Source organism: Corvus hawaiiensis, chromosome 23, assembly GCF_020740725.1.
Source record: "Corvus hawaiiensis isolate bCorHaw1 chromosome 23, bCorHaw1.pri.cur, whole genome shotgun sequence".
NCBI classification, from domain to species: Eukaryota; Metazoa; Chordata; class Aves; order Passeriformes; family Corvidae; genus Corvus; species Corvus hawaiiensis.
In genome coordinates, this window is record NC_063235.1 from 1029608 (window position 1) to 1048476 (window position 18869).

The window sequence follows — 18869 nt, forward strand, 5'->3', positions numbered from 1 at the left end:
CGAGCGGTGCCGGGGCAGCTCTGGGTGGCTGCGGGTGCCCTGGGGGTGCCCTGGGGGTGCCCTGGGGGTTCTGCGGGCACCCAACTTCTCCCAGATCATCCCGTGTTTCCCCAGAGCTGACCCCGCTCCCCGGCACAGCCAGCACAGGGATGGGCTCCAGGTGCGGCCAAGATGGGAAATCCACCCTTTCCAGGATCTCCAGCACCACCCAAGTCCCCAAACCCAACAGGATCCCACTCTGGGGTGGGTTATCCGTGCGTGTCCGAGAGCTGAGAGCTCCAGGGGAGAGCCCCCCTCTCCCGGAATATTTCCCTTCCCGGTTTAATATTCCGCCAGCTCTCGGTTTTGACGCCATTTCCATCCATTTCCAACTCTAATAAGATATTCCATTAAAAAGATGCATTTGCATCTCGGGCTGAGGCAGCATTAATATTAAAAGTGTGTTGGATGCGGGAGTTTGTGGGAATGCAAACACGCTCCCGAGCCGCCGGCGCTGGATAAACCCTTCTGAAAACGAGATATTCCCGCAGGCAGCGGCCAATTCCACACGGAGATGCTTCTTTTCAACGGAAAGGAGGGAAAACATGGGATGCTGCACCCCCGGGCTGGGCTGGGACCACCTGTGGGGCCGTGGCATGGGTGGGATGCTGATCCCGGGGAAGGAGCGCATCCGGGTGGCTGTGGCACAGCCCTGCCCGCCTGGGCTGCCAGCATCTGCCAGCTGGTGGGAATTAATTAATAGCAGATGAGCTTTCAATGCACAGCCTCGACCACCTGGTTAATTGGGGCCGGGGCGCTTCCCGAGGGGCGTTTGTAGGGATCGGGCTTGGATCAGGCAAGGTAATCCAGGTGGGATAAAAGTTAGACTCCGCTTTGCCTAAAATGCTGTTTTCCCGTGGTTTTGGGGTGAAAACCTGGCGGTGGGGAGGCTGTGGGGACACAGCCCGGGGGACACCGTGTCCCCAAGCCCCTGCGGCTGTCAAGGGGGGAGGGAGCTGACGGCTGCCCCATCACACCCCAGCACCTCTGCCCCACCAGGGATGGAAAACTGGGGCAAAAAACCCAACTAAAGGGATTCCTTCAACTTTCTGGGACCCATGCATTGCTTTCCCAGGCCCTGCTGGGAGCTGCCACCCTGCTCAGGGTGGCATCAGCAGAGGACCTTGTGCCCCCTGTCACCCCCAGCCGAGGCACTTACAGCTGTCCTCCTCCTCCAGGAACACTTTGCTGACGTAGCAGGCGTAGACGAAGCCGAAGAGCTGGGGAAAAACAGGGAGAGGTTGGTTATGGGGTGATGGGGAGCCTGGGAGTGAGCTGGGGGCACTGGGAATGAACTGGGATCACTGGGAGTGAGCTGGGGGCACCGGGAATGAACTGGGATCACTGGGAGTGAGCTGGGGGTGCACTGGGAATGAACTGGGAGCACTGGGAGTGAGCTGAGAGAGCACTGGGAATGAACTGGGATCACCGGGAGTGAGCTGGGAGAGCACTGGGAATGAACTGGGGGCGCACTGGGAATGAACTGGGGGCGCACTGGGAATGAACTGGGGGCGCACTGGGAGTGAGCGGGGGCCACACTGGGAGTGAGCGGGGGCCACACTGGGAGTGAGCTGGGGGCGCTGGGAATGAACTGGGATCACTGGGAGTGAGCTGGGCGCGCTGGGAGCAGCCAGAGCCCATCCCGGTGCTGGTTTGGGGTGCAGCAGGGTTGGATGGATTCAGCTGCACGAGGGCCAGGCTGGCGCCCCACAGAGGGTGCCGGGAGCCCCTTTGGGGACCCCAATTCCCCCTAAAGCTCTGTTTTCGGGAGCTCTGCCCCCGGGCGTGTCCCGTTCCCACCTCCCCACAGGGAGGGACAGCCACCGGCAAGGGGGACCCTCCCTCCCAGCGGGCAGCACATTCCAGCGGCTCGTTCCCAGGGAGTGATTCCTCAATCCCTGCAGCATCCAGCCCTAAACCTGACAAATTTTGGGGTGGGCAGCACCCCTGGGGTGCTGGCAGGGCTCTGTCTGCTCCTCCCTGGATGATGGGGGCACCTCCAGCTGGACCGCGGCGCCTCTGCTGCCCCCAGCCCCATCACCCCCCGTCTCCCAGCCCCGCTTTGGGGTGCCGGCTGAGGAGAGGGGCCCTTACCGCCAGGAAGATCTGCGTGGCGCTGCTCACCACCTCGATGTACTGGTAGTCGAGCAGGCAGCCGCTGACCGTGATGACGTGGTGGTCCTCGGGCGCCAGGTTGGAGTTGAGCACCGGCGTCACCAGGCAGCCAGGGCCGTTCTCCATCCACCACGAGCGGTGCAGTGAGGTATTGAAGGTCATGATGAAGTCCCGGTCCTGCAGGAGGAGGAGGAGGAGGAAGGGGGCACAGGTTTTGGATCCGAGGCTCTTTGCAGCAGGGTTGGGTAGAAAATGGGTTTTTCCAAGCCAAGGGCGCTCCGTGAGATCAGAGCAGGGCATCTCCCTGACCCCCAGCCAGCAGCCCCGCGGTTTGGGGCTTCCTCCCGTGCTGGTGCTGTGGGCATGTGGTCAAGCAGCGTCCAGGTGATGCCCAGGTGACAGGATGGCTGTCACAGAGGGGACACCAGAGCGGCAGGGAAGCAGTGGCTGCTGGTCCTGCACCCAGCCACCCCAGAGCTGGGACCACGGGACCTCCCCACGTTCCAGGGATGCAGGGCAGCCCCTGCTGCTTCCCCTGGGGTTTTGGGCTGCCATCCCCTCATCCCATCCCCAGGGAGCCTTGCAGGGTCCCCCCTGATGCATGTCCCCTCCTTGTTAGCCCCTCACAAGCTTTGGGATCTCCCTGTGTCCTCTGCAGCAGCTGTGGGGCGGCCATGGGCTGGCTACAGCGCCCTGGAAGGGGGAGGAGGTAATCTTCAGCCCCTGTCTGCCCCTTTCCACCCCCCCTGGTCCCCCTGGTGAGCCCCCACCCCATGGAAGGTCCCCCCTGGTCCCCCTGGCGAGCCCCCAACCCATGGAGGGTCCCCCTGGTGAGCCCCCAGCCCATGGAGGGTCCCCCCTGATACCCCTGGTGAGCCCCCAGCCCATGGAGGGTTCCCCCTGGTGAGCCCCCAGCCCATGGAGGGTCCCCCCTGATACCCCTGGCGAGCCCCCAGCCCATGGAGGGTCCCCCCTGGCGAGCCTCCAGCCCATGGAGGGTCCCCCTGGCGAGCCCCCAGCCCATGGAGGGTCCCCCTGGTGAGCCCCCAGCCCGTGGAGGGTCCCCCCTGGTCCCCCTGGCGAGTCCCCAGCCCATGGAGGGTCCCCCCTGATACCCTTGGTGAGCCCCCAGCCCGTGGAGGGTCCCCCCTGGTACCCTTGGTGAGCCCCCAGCCCATGGAGGGTCCCCCTGGTGAGCCCCCAGCCCGTGGAGGGTCCCCCCTGGTGAGCCCCCAGCCCGTGGAGGGTCCCCCCTGGTACCCTTGGTGAGCCCCCAGCCCATGGAGGGTCCCCCTGGTGAGCCCCCAGCCCATGGAGGGTCCCCCCTGGTGAGCCCCCAGCCCATGGAGGGTCCCCCTGGCGAGCCCCCAGCCCATGGAGGGTCCCCCTGGTGAGCCCCCAGCCCGTGGAGGGTCCCCCCCTGGTGAGCCCCCAGCCCGTGGAGGGTCCCCCCTGGTCCCCCTGGCGAGTCCCCAGCCCATGGAGGGTCCCCCCTGGTACCCCTGGCGAGTCCCCAGCCCATGGAGGGTCCCCCCTGATACCCTTGGTGAGCCCCCAGCCCGTGGAGGGTCCCCCCTGGTACCCCTGGTGAGCCCCCAGCCCATGGAGGGTCCCCCTGGTGAGCCCCCAGCCCATGGAGGGTCCCCCCTGATACCCCTGGTGAGCCCCCAGCCCGTGGAGGGTCCCCCCTGGTACCCCTGGTGAGCCCCCAGCCCGTGGAGGGTCCCCCCTGGTACCCCTGGTGAGCCCCCAGCCCGTGGAGGGTCCCCCTGGTCCCCCTGGTGAGCCCCCAGCCCATGGAGGGTCCCCCTGGTGAGCCCCCAGCCCATGGAGGGTCCCCCCTGATACCCCTGGTGAGCCCCCAGCCCATGGAGGGTCCCCCCTGGTGAGCCCCCAGCCCGTGGAGGGTCCCCCCTGATACCCCTGGTGAGCCCCCAGCCCGTGGAGGGTCCCCCCTGGTACCCCTGGTGAGCCCTCAGCCCGTGGAGGGTCCCCCTGGTGAGCCCCCAGCCCACGCAGGGCCCTCCCGGCCCCTCTGTGTCCCCCCGGCCCTGCCGGTGCTGAGCATCCTCCGCAGGAAATCGCCAATCTGGGATTAAAAGATTTTTGCTGCTGGGGGCGGCAAAAACCCCGAAAGGGAATGAGTGGGTTTGGGTTTGTGGAGCCGGAGGACGTGGGTGAGGAGCAGGGAAGCGGACGAGGGGGAGCTGTGCCACCGCGGCGTGACGGGGAGCGGGGATTTCCACCAAAAACCCGCGGTGGGAGCGAATCCTCCCCCTCTCCTCATCCTGCTGCGCTTCGGGAGAGCCTCAAATGACCTGGAGCAACTCGGGAAGTGTTCCCGGCCATGGAGCCCCCTCCCCCGAGGGCTGTTCCCTGCTTGGGGCAGCGCAGGGAGCGGAGCTGGCTGTCCCAGCCCTCTGGGGTGTCCCGGCAGCCTCAGAGCGGGGCTGGGATGCCCAGCTGGGCACAGGGATCCTGACCCTGGCTGAGGGTGCTCAAATCACCCGCTGCTGCCCCATCCCTGCGGGAAGTTTTGCTCTTTTTTTGTGTAAAAGCTGTAATTTAACAGCCCAGGGTGTGGTGGAGGCACAGCCCCGCTCCCACCCTCACCCATCGCCACAGGGTGACTTCCCAAAGCCAGGAGTGCTGTCCAGCCGCGGCTGGGAGCCCCAGAAAACTCCGGAAAATTGGGAATATGCAGCAGGGGGTCTCCTCCTCCCACCCACAGCCCTCCCCATCCCTGCCAGAAACTCTGCCCCAAACTTTCCTCTCGTTGCTCATCCCTGTTCCCGGTGTTCCTCCTTTCTTTTATCCCCTCGCTGGAGATAAAGGGAATTCATTTGGGGTTAGGAAACGGCCGCCCCTTGTCACTCCGACCTGAACTGTCCCTGTGTCCATCCCATCCCATCCCACGGGAATTCAGCGCTCCGAGGAGGCACCCCCGGCACCCGGGTGGGCGCTTTGCTGCGGGGCTGGGGGCACCCACGGGCTTGGGGGGACACTTTTGGGGAAGAGCTGTGGAGCAGGGAAGGAGGAGGAGGAGGAGGAGGAGGGCAAGGACGGGACAGGAAGGATGGAAAGATGGAGGAGGAAGAGGATGCGGGGAGGAAGAGGAGGGAGGAGGGGGCGTTACCTGTGACAAGCGCCCGACCTCCAGGTAGAAGCAGATGATGAAGGCGTTCCAGCCGACCCACAGCACCAACCACACCGCGTACTGCGAGAGGAGACCGGTCAGGCACGGACAGCCCGCTCCGGCCCCGCTCCGGCCCCGCCCCGCCCTCTGCATCCCGCTGGGATCCGGGCTTGGATCATGGAATCACAAGCTCACAGCATGGTTTGGGGAGAAAGGGACCTTAAAGATGACCCAGTGCCACCCCTGCCCTGGCAGGGACACCTCCCACTGTGCCAGGCTGCTCCAGCCCCAATGTCCAGCCTGGCCTTGGGCACTGCCAGGGATCCAGGGGCAGCCACGGCTGCTCTGTTCCCGGGGATACAGGAGGGGACCTGGGGCTGAGCCACCCCCGGCAGTGACGCTGCTGCACCCGCAGGGCGCTACCTACCATCATGAGGTATCTGGATCTGTACTGGATCGTCCCAAAAATTCCCAAAATCACGGCCATGATGTGTAAAAAGTTCGCCAGGATGGGGGCCCACTGGTACCCCAGGAAATCAAAGATCTGCCTCTCCAGCGCCGCGACCTGGAACAGAGCAGGGGAGGGGAGCAGCGATCAGGGCCCGGCACCGCGACGGCTCCCGGGGTGCTGAAGGCAAGGAGCAGCTGGAAATTCCTGGGAATTCCATGGATAATGAGTTGCAACAGGCTGGAATGTCCGTGTGATGCATCGGCCGGCGGGCGAGGCGCTGCTCGGGACATTCGGAGCTAAAAGGGGAACGCAAGGAGATGTCGGCTTGTCACCCTCCGTGCCTCAGTGTCCCCGTCACTCAGGGCTCAGGCGCGGCTGAAAACCATCCCGGAGGATGATTCACCACGGGAAGAGCCTCCAGCTCCCGGTGTTTTGATTTCCTGCCCTTCCTCGCGGGCTCCGCGGATCCGTCGGGCTCTGACCGCCGTTATCATTTGTAATCCATAAACGAGGCCGTGCTGCGGCCGGATAAATCACCCCGGCAGGGCCGGCAGGGATGGGATCCATCCCTGATCCCAGAACCTATTGATGGCTCCGCTCGCTGCCGGCTCGGGCTCGATTACTCTTAATTACGGGATTAGCTCCAAGGAAGGGGAGAGCAAAGGCGAGGTGGGAGCGCCGGAACCTTCAGTGATGGGTTTAAGTTAAAAAACTGAGATTTTGGATGAGGCCGTGGTTTTCTAGAGAATTTTTAAGGAAGTTTTAGGGAACTCGAGGGTGCTGGGACACCACAAGGTGCAGGGACAGGCTGGCAGCAGCCTGGAAACCCCAAATTTCTTCCCATTTGCCTTACCCAGCCCTGTCCTGTCACTCTTTGAGGTGCCCCAGGTTCACCCTGAGAGCTGCAGGGTCCCCAGTGCTCCCCAGAGCACCGTTCCTCAGTTTCCTGCCTAAAAAAGGGGAGTTTATCCTGAAAACCACAGGAAAAATGGGCTTTGCACCCCCCCTCCGTTCAGCAGCAGCTCCCAGAGGGATCTGGAATCAGGGGAGCACCCGTGGGGGTCCCAGGAAGTGTCCCAGTCTGATTTAATGAGTCTTAATTACAGGGCGGAATTAATGAGGTGGGGAAAGGCCTTGCCTGAGCTTTTCCCACCAGCCGTTTCCCCACCCATGAAACCCCAAATACTCATCGAATTTCCCTCCTGAGGGCTCTAATCCACACCTACCTCAGCCCAGCTCCACCCCACCACTGCGATATCCCATTCCCTACCCTCTCCCTGGGATGGGATCCGCTGGATCGGTGCCAGCAGGACCCTGATTTCGATCAACGGAGATGCAAATCCATGGAGCAGCAGCCCCCGGATCTGCGGGGCCGGGACGAGTTTGCACCGAAACTTAATTCACTTCCCTGCTATTTAAACTCTCCGAGGAAACAGCCCCTGGAAATACTCACAGCCGGGCTGTAAATCTCCCGAATTGAGGGATGTAAATAATAAATGATACAGGGAGCGCGGCGCTCGGGGTTTTATGGCCACCCATCCATCTGGGGGCTGTCGGCAGCGCTGCTTAGCGGGAGCTGGATGGGAGTTTTGGGGACCAGGGATGCTCCAAGCTGAGGGATGGGGCTGGGGAGAGCCTCTGAGGGCATCCCGTGGAGCTGGAATGATGGGATTGCATCCGGGTGGCTCCTTAATTCCAGCCTGTCCAGCCGGGACAGAGTGAAAAAGGAGGAGCTGGGAAGAGCCTGCTTGAACCAAACCCAAACCCAAACCCTTCTTCATCCCAAAGAGAGGCAAAATTAGGGATAAACACCCGTGGATGAGCAGGGGCTGCTAATTACCCCGGAGAGCTCTGCTGGAGCCCCCCCGGCAGGTCCAGCACTGCTCCGCGGGTGCGTTATTCCAGCTTTTTCCCTCCGTGGGAGGAGCAGATCTCGGTTTTCCCGTCCTCATGGGATGCAGCTTCAGGGTAAGGGACAAACAGAGACGGCACAAAGGCAGCGTGGCTGCAGCTGCCCGGCTCTCACCGCCTGCCAAGGGCACCCCAAGGGCACCCCAAGAGCTTCCCAAGGCCAGCCCCGCGTGTTTCACGAGGGGGGAAACTGAGGCACGACCTCCAGCGGGAGGGTCCAGGTTTGGTGATCCTGCACAGGGAATTGCGGGGCTGAGCGAGCGCTGTCAGCCCAGTGCTGCTCCTCAGGCTGCTCCAGCCCCCGGAGCATCGTCCCCGATCCTGCGGGTATAAAATATCCCTGGGAGGGACCCTCAGGAGCGCCAGCTCTGCGAGCGGCCCCCCCGGCCCTTCGGTGACAGCGGCCCTGGCTGCGGGGCTCACCCCGAGCACGGAAAACTTCCCAGGAAACTTCCCAGCAGCATCCAACCCCCCGATATTGTTTTGTGGAGCTCAGAGCATCCTTCCCGGGCTGCCCTGCTCCTGGAATGGGAATTCCCGCTGCTCACAGCACCCCCAGCCCCATTCCCAGCCCGCCGTCCCCTCCCAGCTCCAGCGGCTGCTCCGCCCGCTGCTGCCGGGGCTCTGGAGCCGGGATGCAAACGCCGTCCCGCTGCTAATTAAGATGAACCCGCGGCTGATCAATACAACGAGTTTTAGGGCTCTCTCTTAATTAAACACTCTCGAGTTCATCGATCGGCCCCGAAAGTTCGCATCCATCAGCTGGGGGCGGGTCCCGCTCGTCCCCGCGCGCTGCCTGCCAGGACTGTGTTTTCCCCGGGAAAGCGAAGCAGGAGAGGCCGCAGCGCTGGCTGAGGGGAGGACAGTGCCAGGAGGGGACACTCCTGGGGACAGGAGCTGGGGGCTCAGCCCGGGCTCGGGGAGGCGGCACCAGGAAGGCAGAGCTGGAGGAAAATGGGATTTTTCCAGGGTGCTGGCACCAAACTCAAGTGGGCAGGAGCTCTCCTGTCCCTGAACTGATTATGGCACCTTCACCTTTCAGACTCATCCATCACTCCAAGTTTTCCCAGTCCTTAATCCCCATGAGGAGAACTGGATCCCGCTCTGGCTGTGCCGGGAGGATCTCACGGACACCAGGGAGCACCTTCCCCAGCACAGCGGACAAACCGAGGTCAGAAATCCTACTGCAGCCGAGGTGGGGAGCGCTGGATGGACATCCCAGAGCCAGCACCCTCGGAAACCAGGAACTTTCCTGCCCAGGAACTTTCCTGCCCAGCAGCTCCCACTCCTTCTCCTGGAACCAGAGGATCCCAGGATGGTTTGGGTTGGAGGGACCTTTGAAGCCCATCCCATTCCATGGGCAGGGACACCTCCCACTGTCCCAGGCTGCTCCAGCCCCAATGTCCAGCCTGGCCTTGGGCACTGCCAGGGATCCAGGGGCAGCCCCAGCTGCTCTGGCAATTCCATGCCAGCCCCTGCCCACCCTGCCAGGGAACAATTCCTGCCCAAGATCCCACCCAGCCCTGCCCTCTGGCACTGGGAAGCCATTCCCTGGCTCCTGGCCCTGAATCCCTTGTCCCCAGTCCCTCTGCAGCTCTCCTGGAGCCCCTTCAGGCCCTGCAAGGGGCTCGCAGCTCTCCCTGGAGCCTTCTCTCTCTTCCTGGGACAGTCAGGATCCTGGAGCTGGCACCGGACAGGATCCTGGGACAGGCAGGATGCCGCTCCCGGCTACCCGCTGCTCTTCATCCCCGCAGCAGCATCTGCACCTCGGGCTGAGCTCTGAGCTCCCCCCCGCCCTCTCTCCCTCCCCTCCGGGCAGGGCTCCCTGACCCCCCGATGGGTCATTATCCTGCAGCCGGCTGATTTCCTCCCGCACACCATATGCCCGAGGCTCGCCGGGATTTAACTTCTCATTTCGCTGCGTTTTGAAGAGATTTGGCCGTTTTGATTCCCCGCGGGCCGCGACCGAGGGTGCTGCGAGAGCATCGCTCGCCCCGTCCCTGACCTCCCCCCCTCCCATTTCTGGGAGTTTTGGCCCCAAAAAAATGTTTGTGTTCAGGGAGAAAACCCCCAGGGCAGTGTCCGGCTGGGCAGCAGGATGCCCGATCCATAAGGAATGTTCTCCAAAGCCGCGGGGTGATGGAGCATCCCTGGAGCTCCGGCCACATCCCGGCCCAGCCCCAGCGACGGCCGCACCCCGAAGGCGCTCCAGGATCCCACATCCCCACCCCGACCCCCTCGCAGGCCGCCTCCCTCCCCCAGCCTCTCTTTTTGAGGCAGTTTAAGGTATTTTGGCTGATTTGGGCTCTGCCAACGCCCTCCCTTGCTCAGGGGGAGGCCCGGGAACCGCGGGAAGCGGCTCCGTCGCGCAGCCCCCGCCCGGGAAGGGGAATCGGCCGCGATTTCAAGGAGAGGAGAGCGCGGCTGCTGAGGAGGCGCAAACAGCGCTGCGAACCCAGGGACTTCATTTAATGACTTGGAAACAAGTTCCTGACCTACTTCCATCTGCAAAAACCTCCACAAAATCGCAGACGGAGAGAAATTAAAGGCGCCGGGGCCTCAATCCCTCTCCAGCATCGCGCGGGGATGAGCAGGATGCGGCCCCAAGCTGGGAAGAGGCCCCAGTGCAGGAGCAAAACCGCGGCAGGAGCAAAAATTGGGGTGAAAGAGGCACAAATGGGGTCCTTCCCCAGCTGGGGCCATCCCTTGTGGATGCCGCCGGTTTTGGGGGGCTTCCGGTGGCTGCACGGCCCCTTTGACCCCCCCAGACCGGAGCTCCCACGGCGTGGCTGGAGCATCCCAGCTCCCTGGGGTCGGGATGTGGCACTGCGGTGTGCGGGGTCCCTCGGCCCCAGCACCCCCCGCCCGTCCCACGGCTTTCCCTCCCCTCTCTCATTTTATCCCCCCACCCCTTTCCCAGTTTTATTTATTTAATTTCCCCGCATCCGGGCGGCGTTGCCATGGGAACGCAGCCCCGGCTGGATGCGCCTGTCTGGACGCTGCACCCCGGGATCCCGATGGAAATCTGCTCCATGGGATGCAGCCCTGGGGGCGGCCCCACCCGGGTGTCACCCTTGGGTGCCCTCCAAGCCCTGATCCCACATCCGTGCTCCCGGCTCCATCCATCCCATCAGGGAGGGCTGGGGAAATGCAGCCTTGGGGTGGCTAGTGGCAATAAACTTTATTATTTTTTTTTTATTTTATTTTATTTTATTTTATTTTATTTTATTTTATTCTATTCTACTTTATTTTATTTTATTTATTTTATTTTATTTTATTCTATTCTATTCTATTCTATTCTACTTTATTTTATTTTATTATTCTATTCTATTCTATTCTATTCTATTTTAATTTCCCCTAAATGGAGCAGATCAAACCCGGCCCCTCCCGTTCTGGCTCCATCACAGGGAAGGGAAACTGAGGCACAGCATTGAGACACTCCCCCAAAACCTTCCCGGTGCCCTGAGATGCTGGGCACGCTGAAATCCAGGGAATTTGGTGTTCCCACAAGGAGAGGGGACGCTCCATCACCACCTCCCAAAGATTCTCACCCCAGGAGGAAGCTCCTCCTCATTTCCACCCCGAAAACAAGGCCCTGAGCTCTGTCAGCTCCCAGACTGTGGGGTTTGGGTGCCTTTGGCTCCTGACAGCTCTGGCGCCCCCATAAAGACCCCCGGGAATCTTAATAGGAATTTTTTTCCCTGAAAACACCACAAATTCCCCATTTCCCCAGGAGTCCAACCGATCAATCTCTGACAAAACACCACATCCCCTCAACTCTGATGCAACTCTGCATTGACCGGGCTCTGACACAGCCCCCAGCCCTTGTTGGCACCATCCCATAAACGCTGCCCTGGGATCCCTTTCCCCCTCCTGCCTCCCAGCCAGGAAACTTTTCCACGCCGAGGGAAAGCCGAGGCGATCGAAGCAGCTCAATTCCCCGCCCGGCCGGCACCGCGATGCCCTCCCGCCCACCAGGCTTGATGTTCCCGCGGGGAATCCTCCGTCCCCTCGGGATGGAGCAGGAGGGAGGATCCCGCTAATGCCGGCCTCGTGCTCAGCATCCCCCGGCGTCACCTTGCAGCGACCTTGGATGCGCTGCTGGGGGCACACGGGGTGGTGGCACTTGTGGGACGGGGTGAGAGGGGGCCAGGAGTGTCCCCGGAGAGGGGAATGTGCACCGGGAACAGCCCAGAGGGGAAACTGAGGCACGGGGCTGTGACCACAGCGGGAGCCGGCATTCCGGTGTGGCTGAGGTGGTGATCCTGCCCTGCTGTGCCTCAGTTTCCCTGGAAAACGGGCTGATTCCTGCTCCATGCAGCACCAGGAGCATCTGCTCTCCTGGCCAGGGGCAGCAGCTCCATCGGAGCAGGTCTGACAGGGAAACTGAGGCACGGCAGGGTGGGGGGAAGCTCCAGCCCTGGGGAAAGGCCGTGCCTCGAGGACACCGGGCTGGGAGCTGCTCCGGACCCGTGGGAGCAGGGCCAGGATCTCTGGGGTGGCCAGAGAGCCTGCTGTCCTATGGGAGCCATCCATCCCATCCCATCCATCCATCCCATCCATCCATCCCATCCATCCATCCCATCCCATCCCATCCCATCCATCCATCCCATCCATCCATCCCATCCATCCATCCATCCATCCATCCATCCATCCCATCCCATCTATCCATCCCATCTATCCATCCCATCCATCCATCCCATCCATCCATCCCATCCATCCATCCCATCCCATCCCATCCCATCCCATCTATCCATCCCATCTATCCATCCCATCCATCCATCCCATCCATCCATCCATCCCATCCCATCCATCCATCCCATCCATCCATCCATCCATCCATCCCATCCCATCCATCCATCCATCCCATCCCATCCCATCCATCCATCCCATCCATCCATCCCATCCATCCATCCCATCCCATCCCATCCCATCCATCCATCCATCCATCCCATCCATCCATCCCATCCATTCATCCCATCGATCCATCCCATCCATCCATCCCATCCCATCCCATCCCATCCCATCCCATCCATCCCATCCATCCCATCCCATCCATTCATCCCATCCATCCCATCCCATCCCATCCCATCCATCCGTCCCATCCCATCCATCCAATCCATCCCATCCCATCCATCCCACCCATCCCATCCCATCCCATCCCATCCCATCCCATCCATCCATCCCATCCATCCCATCCCATCCATCCAATCCATCCCATCCCATCCCATCCCATCCCATCCCATCCATTCATCCCATCCCATCCCATCCCATCCCATCCATCCAATCCATCCCATCCCATCCCATCCCATCCCATCCATTCATCCCATCCCATCCCATCCCATCCATCCATCCCATCCCATCCCATCCCATCCCATCCCATCCCATCCCATCCCATCCCATCCCATCCCATCCCATCCCATCCATCCAATCCATCCCATCCCATCCCATCCCATCCATTCATCCCATCCCATCCCACCCCATCCCATCCCATCCCATCCCATCCCATCCCATCCCATCCATCCCACCCATCCCATCCCATCCCATCCCATCCCATCCCATCCCATCCCATCCATCCATCCCACCCATCCCATCCCATCCCATCCCATCCCATCCCATCCCATCCCATCCATCCCACCCATCCCATCCCATCCCATCCCATACCATCCCATCCCACTTGATCCCATCCCACCCATCCTGTCCCACTGTATGCCACCCCACCCATCCATTCCCAATCCCATTCATCCCAATCCCATCCCATCCCACCCCACCCCACCCCACAGCAAACAAATCCCTGTCCCTCTCCAACACGGATCCCTTGGAAGTGTTTGTCATTCCCGGGGAGATCCGCCTCCAAACCAACAGCCAGCTAAGGAAAATCGGGATTCATCCAGGACCTCAGTCGCTCATCCCGTTGGAGACTCCCAGCAGAAGCCACTGAGAGGTGCAGCCTTCATTAAAATGAAGGGAAGATCCCCAAAAAACCCCACAAGCAAATGGGGAATGGCTCAGGGCTTAAACCTGGGGGGTCTTGGGCTTTAATCTGTAGGTTTGGGGATGGAATGTGGGCTTAAACCTGGGAGATCTTGGGCCTAGGTCTGAGGAAACTTGGGCTTAAATCTGGGAGGTTTTGGGCTTAAATTTGCAGAATGGTTGGCTTAGGTCTGGGGGAGCTGGGGCTTAATTTTGGGATCTTCTTCTAAGATTTGGGAGAGCTTGTGCTGAAATCTGGAGGGGTTAGGGCTTGAATTTGGGGATCTTGGTCTTAGATCTGGTGGATTTGGGGCTTAGATTTGGGGGGATTCAGTGCTTAAATTTGGGAGATCTTGGGTTTAAATTTGGGGGATTTGGGGCTTAAATTTGGGAGACATTGGGCTTAAATTGGGGAGATTTTGTCCTTAAATTTGGGAGCTCTTGGGCTTAAATTTGGGGGATCTTGAGTCTAAATTTGGGGGAATTTTGGGTTTAGATTTGGGGCAGTGCACAGACAGAGGGAACAAGATGGGAAACCAGAAGAGATGTGGGGAGCCTGACTCCCTAAATCCCAAATCCTGGGAATGAGACACAGGCAAAGCCTGGGGCTGGCCATGGAAGCGGAACGGGCGCGGAAAAGCAAAGGAATGGGACAACCTGCTCCAAAAATTTGCCAAAGCCCACCAGGATGGGACAGGAGGGATCCCGGAGGGGTTGCCCCCAGCAGCCCGCGAAGCACAAGGATTAAGCCGCAGGCAATTTCCATGCTAATTCTCCCGGTTCCCTTCTTTATCCCGACATCCGGGAGAAGCCAGAGGTATTTTTCCCCAAACCTCAACCGGCGCCTCAAAGACCACGTTAATACAATCCGATAGAAGGGAGGTAAAAAATGAATATATTATATATATATATACACCAAAAAAAATCCAATTTACCGACTTATTTAGTGACACTTTCCGTAATCAATTCTCCCAGGGAAGAAACCCTGATTAAAGCCAAGCGCATCGCTATGGAAACCGGCATTCCCTCCTCCCACGGCCCGCGGGCTGGGAAGGAGAAGCTCGGGTGAGGAAATCTGCCTGGTAACAACCCCGTTAATGAGCCGGGGAGCGAAAATAATCCCTGCGAAAGGAGCAGCCGGCGGCAGCCGGTGGGGAGGCGAAACGGCTCCCAAAATATTGATTTTCCTGGGATTGTTTTGGAGGAGGAAGGGACGCTCCCACATCCTGGAGGGATGAAGGGGATGTCTGGAGGTGGTCCCCATGTGCACCCACCCAGCCCGGCGGGTGGGGGTGTTTTCTTCCCATTTATCCCGTTTTTAAGCGTTAAAACCCGGGATAAAAGCGCGCAGGCCTGAGGGATTCGGCCGCCCGGCGAGGATGGAGCTGCCGGCACAAAAGGGATTTGTGGGATAACCCCGGTGGATTTCCCTCTCCTCGGGGTAATTCCACAACCCACGGGCACCCGCGGATCCGGGTGAGGGGCACCAGCCCCCACTGCCCGCTCCCATCCCTGGTGCTTAAATCTTGGGGCGTTTGGGGCTGGAATTTGGGGATCTTGGTCTTGGATCTGGTGGATTTTGTGCCTAAATCTTGGATCTTGGGCTTAAATTTGGGAAATCTTGGTCTTAAATTTGAGTGATAGGGCTTAAATATGGGAGATCTTTGGTTTAAATTTGGAGGATTTGGGTCTTAAATAGGGGGGATCTTGGGCTTAAATTTAGGAGCAACACCCCAAGGGTGAGAATTTCTTGGAGAATTGGAGATTTATTCTTATTTCTCCAACCTGGAGGGCTTGGGAGTTTCCCCTCGGCTGGACGAGCAGCCTGCGAGGGGAAGATGCTGGGTGCATCCAAGGGTGTGCGAGGCAGGGATAGAAATGCCCAGGCTGAACATAAAAAGATCGGGGGCTGGGAGCGGTGAGGGTCACGGAAGGGGCTCGGATGCTTCCCGAGCCCTCGAGACGCTTTTTGGGCTGCAACATTTTGGGGTCCAGGACATCATTTGTGCTGCTCAGTATCCATTGAGGAATTCAATGACAATCCCACCAACCTTTTCCCTAAAATCCGCCGTCCCCATCCCCGTCACCGCCTCCAGGGGTGGGAGTGGAGCCGCTCTGCCCCGGCAATGGGGCTGCGATCCCGGCAGGAGCCCGCGGGAGCAGAGCACCCAAGGATTCCCATCACCCATCCACCCGCAGCCCAGCACGCCCCAACTGCGGGAGCTGCAGAGGCGCCCGGAGGGATCCAATGAACCCGGAATATCCGAGAGACTCCTTCAGCGAAGGAGCCGCTGCTGCTGATCCCAATGATCCCTCTGCTATCGATCCCACTGATCCCTCTGCTGCTGATCCCGATGATCCCTCTGCTATCGATCCCACTGATCCCTCTGCTGCTGATCCCGATGATCCCTCTGCTATCGATCCCACTGATCCCTCTGCTGCTGATCCCGATGATCCCTCTGCTATCGATCCCACTGATCCCTCTGCTGCTGATCCCGATGATCCCTCTGCTATCGATCCCACTGATCCCTCTGCTGCTGATCCCGATGATCCCTCTGCTATCGATCCCAATGATCCCTCTGCTGCTGATCCCAATGATCCCTCTGCTATCGATCCCACTGATCCCTCTGCTGCTGATCCCACTGATCCCTCTGCTATCGATCCCACTGATCCCTCTGCTATCGATCCCAATGATCCCTCTGCTGCTGATCCCGATGATCCCTCTGCTATCGATCCCACTGATCCCTCTGCTGCTGATCCCGATGATCCCTCTGCTATCGATCCCACTGATCCCTCTGCTATCGATCCCAATGATCCCTCTGCTGCTGATCCCGATGATCCCTCTGCTATCGATCCCACTGATCCCTCTGCTATCGATCCCAATGATCCCTCTGCTGCTGATCCCGATGATCCCTCTGCTATCGATCCCACTGATCCCTCTGCTATCGATCCCAATGATCCCTCTGCTGCTGATCCCGATGATCCCTCTGCTGCTGATCCCGATGATCCCTCTGCTATCGATCCCAATGGTCCCTCTGCTGCTGATCCCACTGATCCCTCTGCTATCGATCCCACTGATCCCTCTGCTGCTGATCCCACTGATCCCTCTGCTATCGATCCCAATGATCCCTCTGCTGCTGATCCCAATGATCCCTCTGCTGCTGATCCCAATGATCCCTCTGCTATCGATCCCGATGATCCCTCTGCTGCTGATCCCGATGATCCCTCTGCTATCGATCCCACTGATCCCTCTGCTATCGATCCCAATGATCCCTCTGCTGCTGATCCCGATGATCCCTCTGCTATCGATCCCACTGATCCCTCTGCTATCGATCCCAATGATCCCTCTGCTGCTGATCCCGATGATCCCTCTGCTATCGATCCCACTGATCCCTCTGCTATCGATCCCACTGATCCCTCTGCTGCTGATCCCGATGATCCCTCTGCTATCGATCCCACTGATCCCTCTGCTATCGATCCCAATGATCCCTCTGCTGCTGATCCCGATGATCCCTCTGCTGCTGATCCCGATGATCCCTCTGCTATCGATCCCAATGATCCCTCTGCTATCGATCCCGATGATCCCTCTGCTGCTGATCCCGATGATCCCTCTGCTATCGATCCCACGGATCCCTCTGCTATCGATCCCGATGATCCCTCTGCTGCTGATCCCGATGATCCCTCTGCTATCGATCCCGATGATCCCTCTGCTGCTGATCCCGATGATCCCTCTGCTATCGATCCCGATGATCCCTCTGCTGTCGATCCCAATGATCCCTCTGCTGCTGATCCCAATGATCCCTCTGCTATCGATCCCACTGATCCCTCTGCTGCTGATCCCAATGATCCCTCTGCTGTGGATCCCAATGATCCCTCTGCTGCTGATCCCAATGATCCCTCTGCTATCGATCCCAATGATCCCTCTGCTGCTGATCCCGATGATCCCTCTGCTATCGATCCCACTGATCCCTCTGCTGCTGATCCCACTGATCCCTCTGCTATTGATCCCACTGATCCCTCTGCTGCGGATCCCACTGATCCCTCTGCTGTGGATCCCACTGATCCCTCTGCTGCTGATCCCACTGATCCCTCTGCTATTGATCCCACTGATCCCTCTGCTGTGGATCCCAATGGTCCCTCTGCTGCTGATCCCACTGATCCCTCTGCTATCGATCCCAATGATCCCTCTGCTGCTGATCCCAATGATCCCTCTGCTGTGGATCCCACTGATCCCTCTGCTGTGGATCCCAATGATCCCTCTGCTGCTGATCCCACTGATCCCTCTGCTATCGATCCCACTGATCCCTCTGCTGTGGATCCCAATGATCCCTCTGCTATCGATCCCACTGATCCCTCTGCTGCTGATCCCACTGATCCCTCTGCTATCGATCCCACTGATCCCTCTGCTATCGATCCCAATGATCCCTCTGCTGTGGATCCCAATGATCCCTCTGCTGCTGATCCCAATGATCCCTCTGCTATCGATCCCACTGATCCCTCTGCTGCTGATCCCGATGATCCCTCTGCTGCTGATCCCAATGATCCCTCTGCTGCTGATCCCAATGATCCCTCTGCTATCGATCCCAATGATCCCTCTGCTGCTGATCCCGATGATCCCTCTGCTGCTGATCCCAATGATCCCTCTGCTGTGGATCCCGATGATCCCTCTGCTATCGATCCCAATGATCCCTCTGCTGCTGACCCCGATGATCCCTCTGCTGTGGATCCCACTGATCCCTCTGCTATTGATCCCAATGATCCCTCTGCTGCTGATCCCGATGATCTCTCTGCTATCGATCCCACTGCTGCTGATCCCAATGATCCCTCTGCTGTGGATCCCACTGATCCCTCTGCTATTGATCCCAATGATCCCTCTGCTGTGGATCCCACTGATCCCTCTGCTGTGGATCCCACTGATCCCTCTGCTATCGATCCCACTGATCCCTCTGCTGTGGATCCCAATGATCCCTCTGCTATCGATCCCACTGCTGCTGATCCCAATGATCCCTCTGCTGCTGATCCCAATGATCCCTCTGCTATCGATCCCACTGATCCCTCTGCTATCGATCCCACTGATCCCTCTGCTGCTGATCCCAATGATCCCTCTGCTATCGATCCCTCTGCTATTGATCCCGATGATCCCTCTGCTATCGATCCCACTGATCCCTCTGCTATCGATCCCACTGATCCCTCTGCTGTGGATCCCACCGATCCCTTTGCTGCAGGTCCCACCGATCCCTTTGC

The 18869-nt window shown here is 59.7% G+C and overlaps 1 protein-coding gene across 1 annotated transcript in view; it reads right to left on the minus strand.

Moving 5' to 3' along the window:
* Nucleotides 1-25: 25 nt before the first annotated feature.
* NKAIN1 (sodium/potassium transporting ATPase interacting 1) overlaps nt 26-18869 on the minus strand; it is a 32435-nt gene continuing 13591 nt past the window's right edge. The window contains exons 2-6 of the mRNA XM_048327364.1: nt 5718-5855; nt 5291-5371; nt 2134-2331; nt 1199-1259; nt 26-721 (exon numbers count right to left, since the gene is read on the minus strand). Coding sequence (XP_048183321.1) covers nt 564-721; nt 1199-1259; nt 2134-2331; nt 5291-5371; nt 5718-5855 — 636 coding nt within the window. The 3' untranslated portion in view covers nt 26-563. The remainder of the gene's footprint in view (nt 722-1198; nt 1260-2133; nt 2332-5290; nt 5372-5717; nt 5856-18869) is intronic.